The sequence below is a fragment of the Hesperophylax consimilis genome, chromosome 30 (genome assembly GCF_061612785.1).
Source record: "Hesperophylax consimilis isolate HC1 chromosome 30, BYU_Hcon_1.0, whole genome shotgun sequence".
Taxonomy (NCBI): Eukaryota; Metazoa; Arthropoda; class Insecta; order Trichoptera; family Limnephilidae; genus Hesperophylax; species Hesperophylax consimilis.
This window is the reverse complement of record NC_142865.1, coordinates 11,232,988-11,255,441: the sequence shown is the minus strand read 5'-3', so window position 1 is coordinate 11,255,441 and position 22,454 is coordinate 11,232,988. Positions and strand designations below refer to the sequence as shown.

The following is a 22,454-nucleotide window of genomic DNA, read 5'->3' as shown; positions in this document are numbered from 1 at the left end:
TATCGAAGACGGGAATTGAACCCGCACCTTCTGATTGCTGGTCAGGTGCTCTGAACCACTAAGCTACGCCGGCTTATTCCCAACCCACAAAATAATTCAATATGTACTAGTATTTGTAATGCGAGGTGGTTCTGCTCCGGGATTTGAAGGTCTTGCCGTAAAAACACTAAAAATCATTAAAAATTATGTTTCTACACCAATCTCTCATATTATAAACAATAGCTTTAAGACAGGAGTTTTCCCGAGCACGTATAAGAAAACCATAATCTCTCCAATATTTAAGTCCGGTAGCCCGGAAGACATTTCTAATTATAGACCCATTTCACTCTTATCTAATAAAAAATTGCTAAAAAAAGACTAACTGCATTCTTTAAAAAAAACTCGATTATAAATGAAAATCAATTCGGTTTCACAGAGGGAAAAAGTACCCAAGATGCCATTGCAAAAATTTCATCTAGTATTCAAAGTACCCTGGACAAATCAAATAAATGTATAGGAATTTTTATTGACTTAAAGAAAGCTTTTGACAGCATTTCCCATGAAAGACTTATATTAAAATTAAAAGAAAATGGCATTGACCACTTAGCCCTTAAATGGATAGAAAGCTACTGAACAGAGAGAACTACTGAACCTCAAATTGTAAAATTAAACCAAACTTTTAGTACACCACTAACAAGTACATTTGGCATTCCTCAAGGCACGGTCCTCGGACCATTACTATTTCTAATGTATGTAAATGACATTTTCCAACAGAAAATCAAAGGTGAATTAATCTCTTATGCTGATGATACTGTTTTATTAATAAAAGGTCAAACATGGGAACTAGTTAACAAACTTGCAAATGAATGTATTAATATCTTAAAATCATGGTTTGATAATAACCTACTCACACTTAATGCCAAAAAAACAACATATGTATTATTTTCACTACAAAAAATACCTAAACACAAAGTAAATATCATAATCCATGATGAAAATTGTGACAATGTCAACTGTAAACTACTTAATCCTATTTGTACTGTAATCAACTCTTCTTCTGAAATTAATCATCGATGAAAATCTGAAATGGAAAAGCCATATTACCGAGTTAGTAAAGAGAATAAGGAAATGTATATATATATTTGTTAGGTTAAGAAATATTTTAAATGTGAAAATACTAAAAAATGTATATTATGCTCTTGTCCACTCCCTGCTTATTTACGGAATCATAGGTTGGGGAGGATCTTATAAAAACAATCTAAATTCAGTAAAAGTCTCGCAAAACATTATTATAAAGGTAATACCTACTTAAAAAAAACTCCACTTTCCCAACAAAATTGCTTTTTAAATTGTTTCCAGTGCCAAATATTGATGATATATTTAAGCAAACTTCCATTATAAAAATGTGTAAAGAAAAAAATAACAAAGAATATCAAGAATTTTACAAACTCATGAGAAATGGAAATCAATTTATTACGCCAATCTTTAAAACAACTCAAATGCAAAACCATTATATTTACCAAGCCATAAAAAACTACAATAATCTCCCTTCCAAATTGCGCTGTATTACGAACCAACAAGAACAAATAAATAAAATCAAACTTTTTTTCCAAAAAAACTTGTATTAAAAAATAAATAAATACATTATTATATATTTTACACATAACATAATATTATAACATTGAATCTAAATAAGAATCGTGGCTCCCTTATCAGGCACAAGAGCTCCTCTTTTCTGATAAGGTATACATGACCAATTATGAACCTTAAAATTATATTTTTGCAAAATATGTATGTATTAATGTAACCCATATGATCTATATTAAAATATAAAAAATAAAAAAATAAAAAAAATTTCAATCAACAATTATTGCTTATTATATTTTTTCACTTGTAAACAATCAACTTTATTTTTGTGGGAAAGGCTTTGTTAGTGTGCTGAATTACCACTAGATGGCGTTGATACATATTATATCTACATTTGTTGGTGAAATGTTTGACTTGTCAAAGATTATTATTTTTTAATGATAAACTATAATTTAAAGGGATATTTTAGGCGAGTAATTATTGCTTATGATAATTTGTTATCCTTTGTGCCATGCATAAAAAACATTGTCTTTCAAAAAACATTGTTTTTCATTGCATAGCCACTTTGATAGTGCGTGCAGTTTGATCGTAGCTCGGCGACAGTGGGCATACAAAAATGTCATATCGCCCTGGGTAGTTCAAACGGACGCATATCATTAAATACACATTTTTCTCAACATCATCAAAGTCTCAATAACTTTTGTGGTACAAATTTGTCCAGGAACACCTCCATTAACAAACTTTCCATAACACCTTTTGCCATTTACAAATTTACATTGCTGCAGTCAAAAAAATTCATAGATATATTTTTCTACACTAACAGAATATGCATAATGGGTTAATTCACAATTATTACAAAATTTTACAAGAGATGATCAAACTCTTTCAGATGATTTCACCAATCTAAACTAAGCGAACTCTGTGAATTAAAAATTAGCGAAGGTTTTATCTGTTCCATTAAGTCATCATAAAAAATAAGTCAAATTTGTACATTACGGTGTATATTATCTGTATAGTATATTATCCGACAACTACTATAGTCCGCCCCTAATTTTTACTAGTTGAAAGCACAAAATCATGCTCCATAATTGTTCGGTATTCATAACTAACTAACCAACTCGCAGTACCGCGAGGGTAAGCAGAGAGGACGGACCGCCAAACAACTCTTGGCACACACTTCTTGCCTCATTCACATTCATACATCGTCTCATACATACTCTTCTCTTTACATGGCACTACTCGAGTATCTGATTCACTTTGATTGTGCCTTTGCGAATCTCCACATTTCTCACACGATCATACATGGTTTTATAATACATACGCCTCAGGGATCTCATTTCAATAGCATTCAATCTATTTTCTTCCTTTGTCTGCCAGTTCCATGCCTCACTTCTATACATCAGGGTAGGTACCAGCACTCCATGGTGACTGATAGCTTTGCTTCTTTGGACAATTTAGTGAATATTTCGGTATTCATATTATGTCAAATTCAGTAGTACACCGTGTGCTAGACTCGAGCGTCAAGCCAAGTACAAGGACGGGTTGAGTTATCTATTATCTTACTTACACACTCAGTTACTATACTGAAGTTTATCTTGTTCATTATTGATGTTTTAGGACATTTCTCTATGTGTTCTAGTAACTCTCGCATGTGATTCTGTTAGTTTCGTTTAACTACATTTTTGGTTTGAATAAGTTTGAAAAATAGACTTCTCGCAAGCATAAACATAACGCCTTAACCCCACAGGCCTCTGGCATATTCTGTCGGAAGATCTGGGCATTTCCGCTTTGCAATAAAATCCAAATAAATGTACATTCTGACCGTATCTAAAAACTAAAAACTGTTTTTGAAAGGTGACGAAATACGCTTTCAAATTTTATTTTTAGAAATAAACATTAAAAAGTTTTAAAAATAGCTTACTTTCATTTTTCCGTCTAAACACTGAACTAAAAAACACATTTTATCATATAAAAATTCATGATTTTTATTATTTTTTCTCGAATTTTGGCTTTGGAACTTTGGCTTCATAGAAGTGTACATTTTAATACTTCTATGAATAATTTCTAGATTTAAATATAAAGTGTGGTGTTTTCTCTTTCTAACACCAATAAGATCATATTTCTGACCATGACAGTAAGAGAGGCACAACGATTTCTATGATACCTATATGATCTGTTCCCAAAATCTAACAAATTGGCCAGAGAGTCAAACCATTTATCAGTTATAAGCACCCATTAAACTATCAATTGCGATGGGATACGTTTCAAGTATTATTCTCAAATTTAAAGATAGAATTATTATTTTATTTCGAATTATTAATCTCACTTTTATTTATATATAACTAGTATTTTTTATAACTTTACCATATATTTTCTTTATGAAGTTAGCCTAATATAAATAATTTTTTTACAGTATTATTTTTACCTACTGCTTCATTCCCTTAATTCTATAAAATAGCGTAGATCTTTATTAAAATAATTATAAATTTAATACAAATATAGTTAATCAATGCTTTAATTCTTATTTTTATAAAACGTTTCTCAAAGAAGCAAAAATGAAGCCAAACGAACTAGGATATTTTGTGTTAACCTTTTGAATGTGGAAATATTTTGGTTTTATAAAAAGAATATCACATTATATCACTTATACTCTGCTCATGAACAAAAAAAAATTTAAACTTTTTTGAAATGTCTTTAGCTATGTTTAGTGATTTTTAAATCTTTCCCTTTTCCCTTCCAGTCTCATGAAAAAATTATCAGAATTGAATTGTTGCTTGTAATGGCTTTAGCTATGTTTTGTAACCGGATCTGAAAAGCCAGGTATTTCCCAACCTTCATCTTTGCTTTCTCTTTTCCCTCCCCAATATCCTTCAGTGTTACAACATTCCTCAAAATGGGATGCTATAGTCCCCATTGGCTTAGAGTAGTAATCACGAACAGAGTATAATTAATTTCATGCATAAAAAACTGATTTTGTATAATGACTGCAATTTACGATAAATAATAACTATTACAAAAAATTAAAAATTTAAAAAAATACTGCATAATGTTCATGATTAAAAAATCTCAGTCATATAAACTGATTTCCGTAAAAAAAAATCTGATTATTTTTTATAAAATGGTTTAAACATTTGTTAATTATTTAAATATTACTTTAATATGACATAATCTCGCTGTAAATAATTTTAGATTTTATAAATGTTCATAATCATCACATTAAATTTATGGTTTAATTTTAAGGCTATGTTTGATTCTACTTACATTAAACTAGAAAATTATTTTATCTTTTCTTTTAAGTTTTCACAATCAATCTCTCAGCCAAATTTGTATGCACAAATATTGTATTATAACGATTGCGTATTTTAGAAAAGTACCAATAATGTTGTCGTTTTTGATATACTTTTCAAAACCGTCCACAAATATTCATTTATAATTCACAATTAATGCAATTCAATGGGATGTCAATTTTAATCTATCTTATGTCATATTGGAAACGTTTGAGTTTAGAATTGATTCATGTCGGAAACGGAAGAAAAAAAATTGAGTTGTTGTCATTCAGAGTTATTTATGTTAAAATAAAAATGTCAGTTCCTGACCTGTTTATTTCTCCAAATTGCACTTTGACCCTATAGTGTCATTAATTTTCCACGGGTTTCCATAACTGTAATTTTGGGCGTCGACAAATACAGGTTTTCACAAATAATAGTGGTTACCGCAAATACTGGTTTCCGTAACACTTGGTTTCAAAATAAAAACCACTTTCTCCCTTTTTGTTATACATTGTTGTGTGTTAATTTGACATTTGATATTTTCACTGAATGAAATGTATAATTGTTACAGTATTTGGATCTGAATGAAGTAATGATGATTTTTAAGTTTGATGGCTGATATAATGAGAATGCTAAATAAATTTCTCAGTTAATTTTGAAATGATAACTTATGGAAATCACTTTATACATTGTCTTTATTTTTCGACAAACTGATTTCCGATTGTTACAATATTTAAAATACATAAAATCAAATCGCTGCACTGCCATTTTTTTATAGAAATTTAATTATAGTCCAGTTACTGCAAGAACTACCTTGATTTGTACGAAATATCGTCCTGGCGAGTTTTTAATCAAGCCAATGTCAGGCAAGTAAAATGTTGCCATTTTTGGCCAAAAGTGGAAATCTCAGGCATCAAAATTTTGCAATATCTGTTCCCTAATAATGAATACTAAATAAAAACAACGATCTGAATGAAGCTTTAAATTGTGAATGCGGCTTCAATATTTTTCAAATTCCTCCAAATTATTGATCCCCACAATATTAATGTTTTGGCGTTTAAACGGTTCCCATGGAACGCCGATTCTCGCCCCGTTCTAGGTTTTGATCAAATTGTGATCAGCTGACACGCTAATGGCCATGTTGTTATACTTGAAAGCTAATCACAATTAGATCAAAAGCCGAAACGGACCGAGAATCTGCGTTACATTTTGAATTTTTTGCACTAAAGGTCTCAGTTAAATGGGCTATCTCAACCAGTTTCAGCCGTTGACAAGAATAACAACATGACCGTTAATCCAAAGATGAAACAGGCCGATAATCAGTGTTTAACAGGAACCATTCAAAAAATTCTAAAGGCGCTGATTGTTGATTTGACGGTAATCAAATGTAATGTAGTTTGAAACACCCAACTAATGCCGGGGAGGACAGGACAATGCTGTCTTGTCTTTGTCCTAGTGTAAACAGTAGTTTGGAAGATAGGACAATTAACCAAGACATTGTCCCTGAGATACAGGGTTTTCCAATAAGAGGTGTTATTTTGATGTACAATCGTAAAAGATCAATGGTTTCGTTGCTTTTGTGGCACGTAGCGCCGTCTTGTTGAAAGTAAATGTTGTCCAGATCAATACCATCCAATTCCGGCCATAAAAAATCATTAATCATCTCTCGATAGCGCAATCCATTCACCGTAACTGTTGCTCCAACCTCATTTTTGAAAAAGTAAGGTCCAATGACTCCGCCGGACAATAAACCGCACCAAACAGTCACACGTTGAGGATAGAGAGGCTTTTCAACAATAACTCTTGGGTTTTCCGAGCCCCAGATGCGACAATTTTGTTTGTTGACGAAGCCACCGAGGTGGAAATGGGCCTCATCACTCAAGATGATTTGCATTTGATTCACTCAAGTGAATTTTAATAATTTCAATGCGTTGTTGACGCGTGTATCGTTCCATTTTTATTAATGGCGTAGTTTCTACTTGTCAAATGTTATAAAATGACAGCTTCAAAAGTAACATCTACCGAAATAGCGGGCTATTCAAAATAACACCTCTTATTGGAAAACCCTGTAGATGGGAAAACTATATTAGCAGGATAATGTCTTACCCCATCACCGCGCCCAGCCGTGTTGTCCGTGTGTAAACGCGTTTGGACAAGACGGTACGCAGTCGCTTCACGCTTACATTTCTCGTATTTTGGATTAAAAATGTCGCGTAAATGAACATTATCAATATATTTTGTTATAAAACAACTAATATTTTTCGCAAACCTGCTCATAATAGGTGATTTCGTATATCTATTTTCACAGCATTCTGCGTTTGAATTACAGTTGAATCGTTGTACTGTCCCATAGTCCTGTCCTGCGCGGTTGAGGCTATTCACGGAGCTGTGATAGGATAATATCGTATTGTCCTCGTGTGATCTCGGTATAACTCTCGTAATGGGGTATTATATCTTAAAAACTATAAAGGTTACGGTAGTTCTGTGCGGAACTGAAATGTTTATAATTATTACACCATTATTATACATAAACAATAGTTGTATAATGTCTGGGAATGGTTTTTGTATATTAGAATTCTGCTCGAAATGCAATTACATCCAATGTTTTTTTGTTGAAAATTTTGAATCTAAATGATTTAATGAATCTGTTAAATTAACTACATATTAAATTGTTAAGCGTAAGAAAATTGGATTTGAACCATTGCTTAAAATAATAATATTAGTGAAATGACGCATGTATATATGAACGATAAAATTGTGGTTATGTTACGTTTCGAAAATGTATTATAGAATGACACACTTAACTTTGCAGTCTAGGCGTTGTAACTGTAGATATTTTGAATACATAAAAAATTAATGTATTTAATAAAAAATCTTATTTTGTTCGTTCCTCTTCTGGCTGCCTGCAAAGGTTAATATGTCAAGCTCTATTTGACGTGTGGCGCTCAATTCTATCTGCCTGCCCTTTCGGAGGCACGTAAAATGGTGTGTAACGAATAATTTATTAATGTAATTATAGTTAAATATTTTGCAAATATACAGCAGGGTTTTCGATTATTTTTAAAGCGTTTTTCGAGTGTCGCTAAGAAGTGTGGATATTATTATTATATCACGATAATTAAAATTAAACGGTATTAGGAATACCAAATGACAATTCTTGTACTCATTAAGGAATATATCTTTTATTCTTGTAATCATTATTTGTATGTTATTTGCTCCCTTTTTCCAACGAACGATCGGCAATCTGTTTAAAACGAGATTGTTGATTTTTTACTTTAAATATATTGTTTGTTTAACAATGCGTTAAGGTTTGTAATGAAAATAATATAATATTGTCTAGGTGCATAATATGTAAACTTGTCGGGTGGCGATTTTTGATGTTTTCAAAATAAATATTGTATTTATGAAATTATCGTGTTTTTATTTATTTTTTTATTCACTATATATTATGTTTGATTATATTTTCAAATGTTGAAATTGAAGTTTACATGTTTACAGGGGGCATAGTCCAGTGGTAACGCATTGGACTGCCATTCCGAAGGTCGCGGGTTCGAACCCGGCGTGCGCAGATAAATTTTATTTGATTAATTTGTGTTATTTCACAATTAATTAATTAAAATAATATATAGTATATTTGCGGCACGTTCCAGAGTGGAAGATACTACCAGTATCGCCCTGGTGTAAGACCACCATTCAGAATTGAAACGTTGCTCCAAATGGCTTTAGCCGTGTTTAGTGACTAGATCTGAATAGCCAGGTACTTCCCCACCTTCCTCTTTCCCTTCCCCACTTACCTTCAGCCTCACAACATCCCCCAATTGGGGATGCCATAGTCTCACTGGCTCCAGACGGGAGCAGTTGGGACTCTTGTGAGGTATTCACTATAAAAAAAATAAAAAAATAAAAAACACATGACCACAAATAAAGCTCAAAGTTTGCAAGTGAAAAGTTCGAAAGCTAGTAAGCTCGAAAATTCAAAAAGAATTCTCAAAGCTCGTGTACCGGACAGCAGATGGATGTACCTAATAATTAATTAATAATTAAGAAAATGAATATTCTGATATCACATTTTACGATGAAGAATTCTTTGAGGCTTATCTCGCACGATGAGTCATCTTGCTAAGAATTTAAAGCACTGCACACGTATCATATCGCCAGTTCAAGGATGAATTAGTCGCACGACAAACCGTGGGACTTCAGTATATGTTTAGATTTAAGAATAATTGCTCCACATTAACATGTGTAGAAATTATTGTATTCGAACCACGTGTCATATCGCCAGTTCAAGGATGAATTAGTCGCACGACAAACCGTGGGACTTCAGTATATGTTTAGATTTAAGAATAATTGCTCCACATTAACATGTGTAGAAATTATTGTATTCGAACCACGTGTCATATCGCCAGTTCAAGGATGAATTAGTCGCACGACAAACCGTGGGACTTCAGTATATGTTTAGATTTAAGAATAATTGCTCCACATTAACATGTGTAGAAATTATTGTATTCGAACCACGTGTCATATCGCCAGTTCAAGGATGAATTAGTCGCACGACAAACCGTGGGACCTTAGTATATGTTTAGATTTAAGAATAATTGCTCCACATTAACACTGTAGAAATGATTGAATTTAAACCCAATAAATACGCCAACATCTGGCTCAACCAGTCAGTTGTCCGACGACTTTCGCAAGTTGTGTTTCTATTCAAATCCTTACCCAAGGTACCCCCAGAGGAAACCGGCATTTACAGTCAATGTCACTGGCGTAGGTGTCCAGTACAGCTCGCAAACTCTAATCTCAAAAACTCGAAGTTCGATTGAAGATTTCAAAGTGATCTGAGGGTTATGTTGTTGTGTTGCGTTTCCTCTTTCGGAACACTTTCGAGCGTGCAAACTCGGCCATCTATACAAATTGGCAACTGGCGAGCACTTAATTGAAACCGGTCATTACTTAAGATTTGTCCCTGAAGTCAAGGAAAGACCCAAAAAAATATTGAGTATGCCTGATTACGGAGACAATGAAAATCCACAAAAACACATTCCTGCTTCATGCCGCTTGAAGTCCCGAAAACCCTTCTGGGTGGAAGGAGAGAGGCTCCTCCGGTTACCTCTCACTCCAGAAGATAGGTGGAAACTTGTAGTGGCAATCGGCTGACGCACATCTTGTGCACGATCCCATTAGGAGATAGCCTATATTCCCACTACCTCGTAAACTACTTGAAAAAGTGTGTAGTTTGCATACATTCTACCCATGCGTCGCTCTAGTTCGAATGCGCAAATTGGACAACACTGTTAACTCTTGACAGGCCAAGAAATTGAAATTGCGCCTTGAAACTCGAGTTCATACCAGCTGCATAGCTTAGAAGTAGTGTAGATTACGGAGTTGTATTTTGGTAGGCGCCAATTAGTTGCCACTTAAAACAGGAGTTCATACCAGCTGCATAGCTTAGAAGTAGTGTTGTTTACGGAGTTGTATTTTGGTAGGCGCCAATTAATTGCTACTTAAAACAGGAGTTCATACCAGCTGCATAGCTTAGAAGTAGTGTAGATTACGGAGTTGTATTTTGGTAGGCGCCAATTAGTTGCCACTTAAAACAGGAGTTCATACCAGCTGCATAGCTTAGAAGTAGTGTTGTTTACGGAGTTGTATTTTGGTAGGCGCCAATTAATTGCCACTTAAAACAGGAGTTCATACCAGCTGCATAGCTTAGAAGTAGTGTAGATTACGGAGTTGTATTTTGGTAGGCGCCAATTAATTGCCACTTAAAACAGGAGTTCATACCAGCTGCATAGCTTAGAAGTAGTGTAGATTACGGAGTTGTATTTTGGTAGGCGCCAATTAATTGCCTCTTCAAACAGGAGTTCATATAAGCTGCATAGCTTAAAACAGTATATAACCGACTACAGTATAGCGCCCTTCGTGGTAACAGGACGCGTCCAAACACGTCCTCCAACCGCTTTGTGTTTTTTTAGTATTTTCAAGGGAAATGACGCAACATCCCTTTGAAATTATTTTTAAAATCAATCAATCAACATTTCAACTTAAATAAAAATAAACTTAATAATTATTAGAACTTTGTGATTTGAGTGCAGTGTTTTAAAAGTGAATATTCGGAAATTTGCTCAAAAATATTGGACATTCGAAACGAACGGTGATCGGTAAATGCACCCCAGATGTTTTCAACGTAATTCTCGGAAACTGGGGAAGTTTGGACCCTGGCAAGTTTTTTACTAAGCCCAGGGTAATTTATCATCCAGACCGTCGATTTTTATTGCGGGTAGAATGCACCACTTCAACAATTACCAGGAACAGGATTACATGGAGATAAATGATGGACTTGCCGAACGTCACAGCGGTGCTGCCAGGGTCTCTTATATATGTGAGGTGTCAGCGCTTTATTATTAGCAGCAGATACATACCTGGACGCTGTTGTTGGATGCAGTGGACTCTCTTGCTGCAGCAGCTGGTCCAGTTCCTTCACCACCTAGGATTCTTGCTTCAGAGTCTCTATCTTCGTAGAACGTCACAGCGGTGCTGCCAAGGTCTGGTATATGTGAGAGGATAGTGTATCAGCGCTTTATTAGCAGCAGACACATACCTGGACGGAGGATGAACCTCGTGCTGGCACTGTTGGTGGATGCGGTGGACTCTTTCGCTGCAGCAGCTGGCCCAGTTTCTTCACCTAGGATTCTTGCTGCAGAGTCTCCATCTTCTATCTTCGTGTCACCTGTTCCTATACTTCATTTTACTTAACTTAACCTCACTCTATTTTTGTAGTATTTATATTTTTCTGTAATACCTGCATCAACTGTTAAGCGCCACTGAGGTAATATCTCACAAAAGTGGCGCTATACAAATTATCCAATAAATAAATTAAAAGTAGTGTAGATTGCGGAATCGTGTTTTGGCAGGCGCCAATTAATAGCTGACAGCCCTGAATTGTTAATGCCAAGTTGCGATGCCTACTCAGCTATTCCAAATACAATTAATTTTGTGGGTAACAATAAACTCACTACTGACTATTATCATAGACACCTCAGACTTATGACAGGTCTTATACAAACCTAGTATAAAGTAGTTCAACTAGTGTTAAGCATCGATGACACGGGGCTAGTTTACAAGCTACAAGCCAGCGAGTTCGCTAGCAGCTTGTAAACTGGCCCCGTGTCATCGGCTTTTTTACAATCTGCTAGTTGACTATCCGATTTACTCGCCATTCGCTGGCGTGTTGGCTTATAAGCTAGTTAACTAGCCGTGTGTCATCATCGCTGCTAGTGAACTAGTTGCGAGTATCTTTGCGTTTTGGCATTCAGCAAAAATGTCAACGGAAGTAGTTCGCGCGGCAGTAATTATCTTAGCTTATGCTATCAAGAAGGATTTACAATGAAAACTAAAGAAAAACTTGAAGCAGAAAAGAAAATGGGCAAGATCAAGGATAGAAAAACGCGATGAATATGGTGCTTCCAGCCGTTTATTGAGAGAGTTAAGGACGAAGATCCTTTGGCTTTGAGCGAGTGAAAAGTTTTGTGTGTCATCGACACTCGCTAGCTTATAGACTCGTTGACTAGCAGCTCGTAAACTAGCCCCGTGTCATCGATGCTTTACACTGGTATATACTTCTTTTGAAATATGCATCGTCTTGCTACACTAATTAATTGTTCTTTAATTTATTGCTATTATTATCCTGTTTACCACTGTACGCTTGTAATTCGATTATCACTGTATTGTAAAAGCCGTTATATGGCGTTTGAATAATTAAATAAATAAATGTAAAAAAAAGACTTGCATTACGATTCTATAATTATGTATATATATAGTTGGGACCTTTACAAAGAGATTGGTATATAATATTCATATAAAAACATAGAATAATTTTGTCTTTTCTGCCATTGAAATGAGGCCGGCGCAAAAGTTAGAACTACCCTTCCCGGTGTTAAGCATCAATCGACCGAACGGGTAAAACTACCTTTCCTGGCCGAAGTGTGTTATATAAAAAAATAAACATTTTCATAAGAAAAATATAAAATCGTATTAAAATAAAAACACATATTCATTTCGTTATTTTTTATTTATTTACAACACGGAGGAAGCAATTTTAAAATAATACAAAACTGACGTTTCTTTCTTTACACTTCCCGACACAATCAACATCTTTTACTATTGGTTTATTGGTGTCCATTGGATTATTTTATTCTTAAAAATAAAGACTTTCAAAAATGATTCATAAGCACTTCAAATAATAAATTATATAAAAATATTCAAAATAACACAGGAAAAAAAATAAAGCATACAATTCTTTTAATTTATTCAAAAAATTTCATAAAAAATTATTTATAGTTGTTTTGTAAAGAAAAAATACACAAAAAAAATTATCACAATATATTAATGTATCACCGAAGAATGTAAAAGATTTAAAAAAAATACTATTGGAATAGAAAATCATAAATTAATTATTATATATAAACTTCAGAATTTCAAATAAGTAAAACCAATTTGACAAGTTTGTTTTTTGTTTGTGCGTTCAAATTTTGCATTTTGGCTTCGATTTTATAAGTTTTTTAAATTTTCTGAAGATATATTTTTTAAAGAATGATTTAAGTAGCAAAATTTTTTTTTCAAGTAGCAATTTATTAATGCTTTAAAAAATAAAGAACAGTTTTAGACAAAACATAATATTTATAACAGATTTGAAGGCCTTTTTTTCCACAAGAAGTCAAATGAAATAAACACAATGCTCATGTTTTTATAATGGACTAGTATTTGCTAACCGGTTTCACCTTAGTTTCAAAGCTATAATTTAAATAATTCTTGTATAGTTTTTTGTGTTTTGTGCTCGAAAACTGTTACATCAATCTAAAAATTCCAGACAGAGCTGTGCAAAATTTCATGATGCCAGAACTCACCGTTTTAGATATTTTGCTGCTTCATATAGCAATCAGATTTTAACTTTCGTTAAATCTGCAAAGACCCTCAAACCGTCAGCTCATTCTGTCAGGCATTTCTAGGATAACAGAACTATTTTCAGCTTACAACGTCATTTTCACTATGAGCTTTGGAGCATTAGAATACCCATTAAACCGTTAAAAAATAAGAGAATATGCAATATTTTTTGTTCTCTATTAAAATTGCGTTGCATGAAAATACTCTTTGTGTGAAAAAGGTTTAAAATTTTACGCAACGAAAAAAAAAGATTCCATTACAAATTAGATTTTTTGTTTTTCTATTACATTTGGAAGAATAATAACACTACATTGATAAGGAATTTCATTATTGAATATACACACAACATGATGTATGCTTACATATTAAATATATTCACGTTCAAATGCGTCGTTTCCTTTCTTATAAACAATTATTACAAAAGTGTCAAACTTCCCGTCAATTCTAGCAAAAATGTTACAACTTACGCACGTGCGCGCCACCGAAAAAACATTGCACCTCGATGTGCCGTTACATGTTAAGTTATTATTATTAATTAATATGCGTTCATCGTATATAAAAATCCTTACTAACTAAACTGGTTACAAATATTCACACATTTATATAAATACTATTACTAAAGTAATAATTACTTTTAAATTAAATAATTTTAAATCAAAATCCAATCAGATTTATTTAAAATGCTGTCTTTTCTATTATATTTCAATTTTTTTTTATAATCTCTAGTGGGTAGGTACTATTTTTTGGCTGTTTTTTAAGATTTTTAAAGAGATCAAACAAAAAAACGTGAAAATACAATGTAAAAAATTATATATAAAAATTCAACATATCGAAAAACTGTCTGTCTATAAATTTTGGAAGCAATTTTTTTTTTTTTAGAAATAAATTTTTTCAAAATATTTATGATTTCTTCACAGGATACTTAATCACGATCATCAAACATTTTTGTGCTGTTATCTATCCAATTTTCAACAAAGATGTTAAATATTTTTTGTAAAATTTTACACTTATCTTTTTTTGTTGTTGTAGGAATCGCTTAATTATTATCATGAGTGTAACATCAATAAGCAAATTCAGAATATACCACGTACACTTTCACTGACTAAATAATGTTACAGCTTAAGTTCAATTGAAACAAGAATGTTAAAGCTCAAGTTCAAATGACTTCAGAATATGATAGCTTAAGTTCAGTTGAAACAAGAATGTTAAAGCTCAAGTTCAAATGACTTCAGAATATGACAGCTTAAGTTCAATTGAAACAAGAATGTTAAAGCTTAAGTTCAAATGACTTCAGAATATGACAGCTTAAGTTCAATTGAAACAAGAATGTTAAAGCTTAAGTTCAAATGACTTCAGAATATGACAGCTTAAGTTTAATTGAAACAATAATTTTAAGGCTTATGTTCAAATGACTTCAGAATATGACAGCTTAAGTTCAATTGAAACAAGAATGTTACATACACCTTGAGAAAATAGGAATAATGTTGTTACAGCTTAAGTTCAAATGAAACAAGGATGTTAAAGCTTAAGTTAAAATGACTTCAGAATAAGATAGCTTAAGTTCAACTGAAACAATATTGTTACGGCTTAAGTTCAATTGAAACATGATGTTAAAATGGCTTCAGAATATGACAGCTTAAGTTCAAATAAAACAAGACTGCTACAGCTTCCGATAAAATGATAACACAGCTTAAGATTAAATGATAGAAGAATGTGACGTCTTAATTTCAACCGACATGGTTGTGACAAATTAAGTTTAAATGACGTAATGACGGATGTTACAAGGTAATTAGTTCAAATGGCGCAGGAATGTTACAGCTTATGCTCAAAAGACACATAAGAATGTTACAAAATGAAGTATTATAAGAGTTTACAGCCTAAGTTCAAATGGTGCAAAAATGTTACAAATTAAGTTCAAGTGATGCCAAAATTAATTTCACCACAAAAAACAATGTAAATTAAATATATTTATCAAAATCAGTTTAAAATTAGACCAATTTTTTATCGTTTTGATATATTATGTGTAGCTATGTTTTGTTAATACTTAATGTAATTATAACTTCAAAGTCATATAAAATCCAAATAACTCATCCACATCGCCATAAATACATTAAATAGTACCATAATCTAGAGGAAATTAATGACTTAGTGGTATATTTAGATTTTATACCAAATAAAGGCAGTCGTAAATTCACACAATATACGATATTTCTTAAAAAAAAAACCTTACCACATTAGTATCTTAAAATCTAAAATAAATACTTATTGAGATACAGTATTTTAATTTATAACTTATATGGATAATATTTTTATTATATTATATTTCACCTACAAAGCCTAATTTGAAATATTTAAAATTCGTCCATTTTTATATCTCATTTTCGTCGTCGGTTGATGCAATATTTTTTAATTTTTGTTTTTGGCAGTTTTTTTTGTCTAAAGAAGTTTAAAAAAAAATATTGAATAGCGCACAAGAGTCGCAACCGTTCCCAATCGTCAGTTGGATTGCGGCATCCCCGATAATTGGGGTATGTTGTGGTGCTGAAGAGAGGGCGGGAGATGAGGGAGAGGAAGATTGGGAAGTAACTGGGTATTCAGATCCAGTCACCAAACACGGCTAAAGAACAAGATTCTCAGTAGTGCTTTTTGGAAAAGAGAGGCGCGACACGAAATGATTCGTCATATGTCAATCGGCAGATTTTTACATATCGAATAAATACATAATTATGTGTACTTAAATAAGTAAAAAATAATAAGTAATGTACAAGCACGAAAAATATTTCGCAGAGATATAAATTTTGCACTAAGAGTATCAAACAAAAACAAAAAACAATCATGCTCACATATTGTATGCTTCCAATATCAGCTATAATTAAAAAAAATTACAAAAAAAAAATCTAGTTAATGCTAAAAAAAAGGAAAATTTTGTAAATATAAGTAGTGTCATAAAAAATCCACATTTTGTTTAAATCGGAAGTCATTTGTTTCTCATCATTATTGTTTATAAAATTCTTTCGTCAACTTTACGTATTATATAAATAATGGTTATGTTTAAATTTTGACTTAACACGAGGAAAGACCATAGTCATAATATGAATAATTTTACAATTTAACACAGCTTTATGATAAATATTACAAGTTATGTGTGTATTTTATTATTATGCCAGGATGTTTTCTTAGTATACTTTTTCAATGGTTTTAAATTAATATTTTAGCATTTGAAATTGAACAACTGAAATGATCTTCAAATCGGACATACAAAATTTACTGAGTGCCTGAGATCAATTCCTCTATCACGACACAAGCAACATTTCCGCTTAGTGTGATGGTAGTAGAAGATTTTTAAATATTGTCAGGTTATTCATTAAAAGAATTCAGGTTAAACCGTCCTCAACGATCCTTAGCTCAAACGCAATCATACTCAAATGATTCAATATCACACATAATTATTCTCATATCACACAAATCAAGTATCTTTGGATTCTTAAATCAGATGCAATAATCCTTATTACACAACATGATATTTAAATCAGGCATAAAGATCCTAAAAACATACACATTGGCCCTTAAGCTGTTGAAGGCCGGATCATATTAGTGGAACAGAAAAATATTAGTGGAACCTAAAGTTTTATTAACCCAAACGATGCTGATTTCGTTTTTCATACATTTTTCGAAGCATTAAGGTCAAAATCGAATCACAAATTATTCTAACAAGGATATTTTTAGAATACTCGCATGTTCTCCAGAGACCCATCCGCGTTCCACTGGTTAAATCATTTGCAATGATCCTTATCACACAGCATAATCCTTATATCATACGAAATGATACTTAAATCAAACAAAATCCTAAAATCATACACAATGATCTTTAAATCATGTGCAATGATTCTTAAAACACACAGCTTCTTAAATCATTTGCAATGATCTTTAAAACATACCACAATGATCTTAAAATCATGTGAAATGATTCTTAAAACACACAGCTTCTTAAATCATTTGCAATGATCTTTAAAACATACCACAATGATCTTAAAATCATGTGAAATGATTCGTAAAACACACAGCTTCTTAAATCATTTGCAATGATCTTTAAAACATACCACAATGATCTTAAAATCATGTGAAATGATTCTTAAAACACACAGCTTCTTAAATCATTTGCAATGATCTTCAACAACATACCACAATGATCTTAAAATCATGTGCAATGATTCTTAAAACACACAGCTTCTTAAATCATTTGCAATGATCTTTAACAACATACCACAATGATCTTAAAATCATGTGCAAAGATTCTTAAAACATCCAGCTTTTTCAATAATTTGCAATAATCTTCAAAAACATACCACAATGATCTTAAAATCATGTGCAATGATCACAATGTACCACAATGATCGCAAAACACCCACAAAGCTATTTTATAAGGATGAAGATCTGAAAAATCTCATCCCTTGGTTGACCATATAAAGAAGTTGTCAATGTTAAGATGAAAATTTTAATATAACTACTGAAAATAATTATTCTAAAACCATTGACTAAATAAATTCATTGACAACATATTCGAACGCGCTGTAAGTATATTTATATGTATAAGAATGTACTAGATATTATTTATAAAAGTTTATATGTAATATATTACATTAGGTTATTAGATAGACATGCGCCAAATTGTTCTAAAAACAACAATTCAACTCTGTCGGTGTTAAGTTATTTATAAAATTATTTCATAATTAAAATATCTGTTAGAACGCATTGATATATAACAAACACATGGAGTAGAACAAAAGGCTATTGTACATTGTTTTCCATTTGAAATTTTAATCATAATTTCGATATTCTGTTTCAAGTGGTTTTTTTTAATCCAATCAAAACCAGCAGGTTGTTTTTTAGGTTAGGTGGGCCAGCCTGTCTCTTCTGTACCAATGCGTTCACAACACCTAGACCTAATTACAATGATAATATATATTATCGTGTATAATAATTTAATTGCCGTAGAAAAGAATTGTCGCCATGCTATAAAAAAAACTTGATTCAGTCGCCAACTTTATAAATATCTTTCGTTATAAAAACCTTACCCAACATTTCAATAAGCAAACGATTCACTTCTTCGAGACATTTAATTTTACCGTCAGATTCGAGTGCTGTTTCAACAGAAGAAACCGCCGTTCATTTAGCCGTGTTTAGGTCTAGATTTGAATAGACAGGTACTCTTCCTCTCTCCAACATACCCTGAATTTGGGATGCCCTAGTCTTACTGCCATAGAGGCGGTTGGTTAGCATTAATTTAAGTTTTTGCACTGTGATTGTGGATTGAACCTGATGATGTTAAGTACTAGTTAGTAGACGAGTGTACAAATGCCACTGGTTCCTATCCAGGTGTCGTGGGCGATTATAGTATTTGTAATTTTAAATGTCTCGTAAAACTGATTGAATGCCTTCACATGCCAACTTTCGTTTTGAATATCTATGGGGAAAATCAATTTTAACATTACAAAAGCGATATTAAGAGAAAATCTATTAAAAAAAAAAATTCTAATAGCAAAATTTGTATATCAAATACAAAAAATACTTAATAAGAATGAAATTGAATGCAGTGTTTTCTTGTTTAAGTCAATTGATGAGAAATTTCACAGAAAAAAAAATCCTTTTGTTATTTATTTGAAATAAATTGCATAAATTCAAATGTCTTTTTGAAAACAGCAATTACAGAGTGCTTCAATTGGAATTGTTCAAAATGCAAAAGTGGAAAAACTCGGTAGGGCGTAGCACTTTTCACTGAACAGACGAACCCAGTGTGTGTCGGAAGTGAGATTCATTTTCGCTAGCTTCTTCAAAAACATATCGAACATTTTCTTTCATTGACCTGTCTGGGGCATAGGAGTCGATAAGTTTAGGAAACTCCTCAACTCCTGCTGGTCTCCTGCCGTCTCCCTCCAGTTCAGAATGCCCTTTCGATGCTGTATCTCCACACCTTCCAGCAATCTAAGTTTTGATTTTACAATACTAATAACCATAGGTCATTCATCTCATTCCTGGTTACACTGACACTGATTCCTACCCACCCAACAAGCGTTTTTCCTTTGCATAACTTCTTATTCTTTCTTTACTCAAAAACACCTTCCATAGAGCATCTCTAAAGATGTGGAGTAAATGCAAAAAAAAAAGTACTTCAGGCATTATTACTGTCTTTTATGTGGTGGAGTTTCAATACCAACACCGAATATATAAATTCATAAATATTTTCTCACTTTTGCATTTTGTCAATGGTTCACTGCTCATGTAAAAAAAATGTAACAGCAACGTAAAAAAAAAAAAAAAGATGAAAAAATAAAGTAATAAATGCGTGGGATGGTATGTTTAAATTGCAGGATTACACAAATGCAGAGGATCGTAGGGCGGGATGGCGGTGCCCTGTCGCATCCTCTTCCTGTCGCTAAGTCTTTGCTCTTTCGTCTTTACTCTTTGATAATAATTGGCCGCGGGTAGCGAATAATGGTGATAACGCTAATTGTTGTTCGCCCGTCGCAATTACCTTCTCGCCAGTTCCATTTTGACAGCTGTGAATCAAAAATAAACAATAATAATTAATAAATGAGAAAAAAAGATTTTGGCATTCTCACACGATAAAAATATTACCATTTGTTATTTCAGCTACTAGCATTATATCTAGCTCTCTCTCATTCAAAATTTAGGCGTATTAGATCTATCAAAGAATTTATATATAAAAATGCAAAAATCTGTCATATTAAATACATGTAGGATTACGAAAGATTTTTTAAATATTTATGTTGAGGGATCAGTAGGATTTATAGGCCCTGTTAGAAGTTCTACCGAGCCGAACCCTCTGATATGAAAATATCTGGAGTCGGTGAATTATTTTCCCATTTGATCTCTGGTGAGTTGACGTGTTGTTCTTGTATTGTTTTGTATTTATTTTGCTTATATAATGCACTTACATAATGTTGATTGACTAGATGATCATTTGTGGAAAAGTGTGTGGAAGGGTTTTTCCTTTGGGGAAGATTTAACCCGGACAACAAAATCGGAAGTTTAAAAAAAAAAAAAATTTGAAAGCATCATCGCCTTTCAAAAACAGTTTTTAGTTTTGGGATACATTCAGAAATATTCCATTTGCAAAGCAGAACACACAAATTCTCCAACTGACAGCAATATGCCGTATACATTAATTTTGGACCTCCAACGCTTTAACGCCTGAAAGACCGGAAACTAACAAATTAGGTCCCCGCGCACTGGTACTCGCGAGATGATAGTGCAACACGTTTCGATGAGATATTAGTACGCAATAGCGCCTCTATAAATCCAGTGATTTTAATTTTTTCAAAGTTTCATAAGAAGTGTCAATAGTCGATTGAAAATTAAAATAATAATATGAATTATTTTTATGAGTATTATTACTTTTTTTATACGTTAAATAAAAAAAAGTAATTGCTAATATTCCTAATGCTGAATGAGCAGTTTACAGGGAAACGCGTTCCCCGTGATTTGATATATTTTGTTGTCCATCCTATACAACGATTCAATTCTGAATGGTGCAATTATATCTCCTAGAGGGAAGAGATAGAAGGCTTAGATTGAAAGTGGCTTGCCTGCGATAATCTCCTGCCTGATGGAGCTATATATCTCTGGAACGGAAAGAGCCACAATTCTGAGATTTGAATTAAATATAGATCTATCACTAGCCGTATCTCCGAGAGCGTTAGAGCTAAGGGACTGAGAGACGGAGGCAACGCACCTGTGACAATCTCCTGCCCGATGGAGCTAAATATCTCTGAAACGGAAGGAGCTAAAAGTCTGATATTTAAATTGAATGTAGATCTATTATTAGTCGTATCTTCGAAAGCGCAAGATCTACGGGACTGAGAGACGGATGTTACGAACCTGTGATAATCTCCTGTTTGATGGAGCTGACCTGGGCGCGCACTTCTCGAAGCACCTCCTGCTTGAAAGCCTCCCACTCTACGGGGCCCACGCACATGCCTTCGCCCGAGCCGTTCACCTGCAACAAATAATAACAACTTAAATTAGTATGCGCCTGAATAGATATTATACACACTAGAAATAGATTTGAATAGAAGCCAATGTCGCCAATGACTTGGTACCTTTTGGTTCTAGCACATTAAACATGCGTTCTGTCTCTCTTACACTTGCCTGACATCTATTTGATCGAAATGAAAATGTCATAATGATGATGAAACATTGCTACATCGCATATCTTAAGTTCTTCTTCATTCTAAGGTGAAATCCAACACATGTGTCATTAACGTGATGGATTTTCAGGGTATTTAGCTGTAGCCTAATGAACACTCCAAGGCTGTCTGAAACGTTGGCTAAAGCAGGAGAAAGAAAGCGCAACATGCCAAATTGAGTGCCAATGAGTTGAGTATCACATCTTCGCTTGTTGATGCCGTCCGTCTCCTTACCTTATTGTCCAGGTCGTTGCCGGTTGGCGGTGGGGGGGGCGCCGGTGCTCCATTCGTGGCTGCTCCGTTGCCATTGTTATTCCCGGCGGCGATGGCCATCATGGCTGCGGCATTGTTGCCATTGTTGATTGTGATGCCGTTGCCATTGCCCAGGCGATGCGGCAGAGTGGCGGATTTCTCCCAAGTCTTGAGAGGTTCCTGTCCGCCTTCCTGCAAATTTAATAAATTGACGAGGTCA

At 33.2% G+C, this 22,454-nt stretch overlaps 1 protein-coding gene and 1 non-coding gene across 2 annotated transcripts in view; both read right to left on the bottom strand.

Annotated features, from left to right (window-relative positions):
* TRNAA-AGC (transfer RNA alanine (anticodon AGC)) lies at positions 1 to 73 on the bottom strand. The gene has a single exon. It is a non-coding gene; the product is annotated as a tRNA-Ala (tRNA).
* Positions 74 to 16,723: 16,650 nt separating this feature from the next.
* Positions 16,724 to 22,454, bottom strand: part of ena (ENAH actin regulator enabled) — a 49,737-nt gene continuing 44,006 nt past the window's right edge. The window contains exons 12-14 of the mRNA XM_089649670.1: positions 22,217 to 22,426; positions 21,675 to 21,792; positions 16,724 to 20,332 (exon numbers count right to left, since the gene is read on the bottom strand). Of these exons, the coding sequence (XP_089505796.1) occupies positions 20,304 to 20,332; positions 21,675 to 21,792; positions 22,217 to 22,426 (357 nt within the window). The 3' untranslated portion in view covers positions 16,724 to 20,303. The remainder of the gene's footprint in view (positions 20,333 to 21,674; positions 21,793 to 22,216; positions 22,427 to 22,454) is intronic.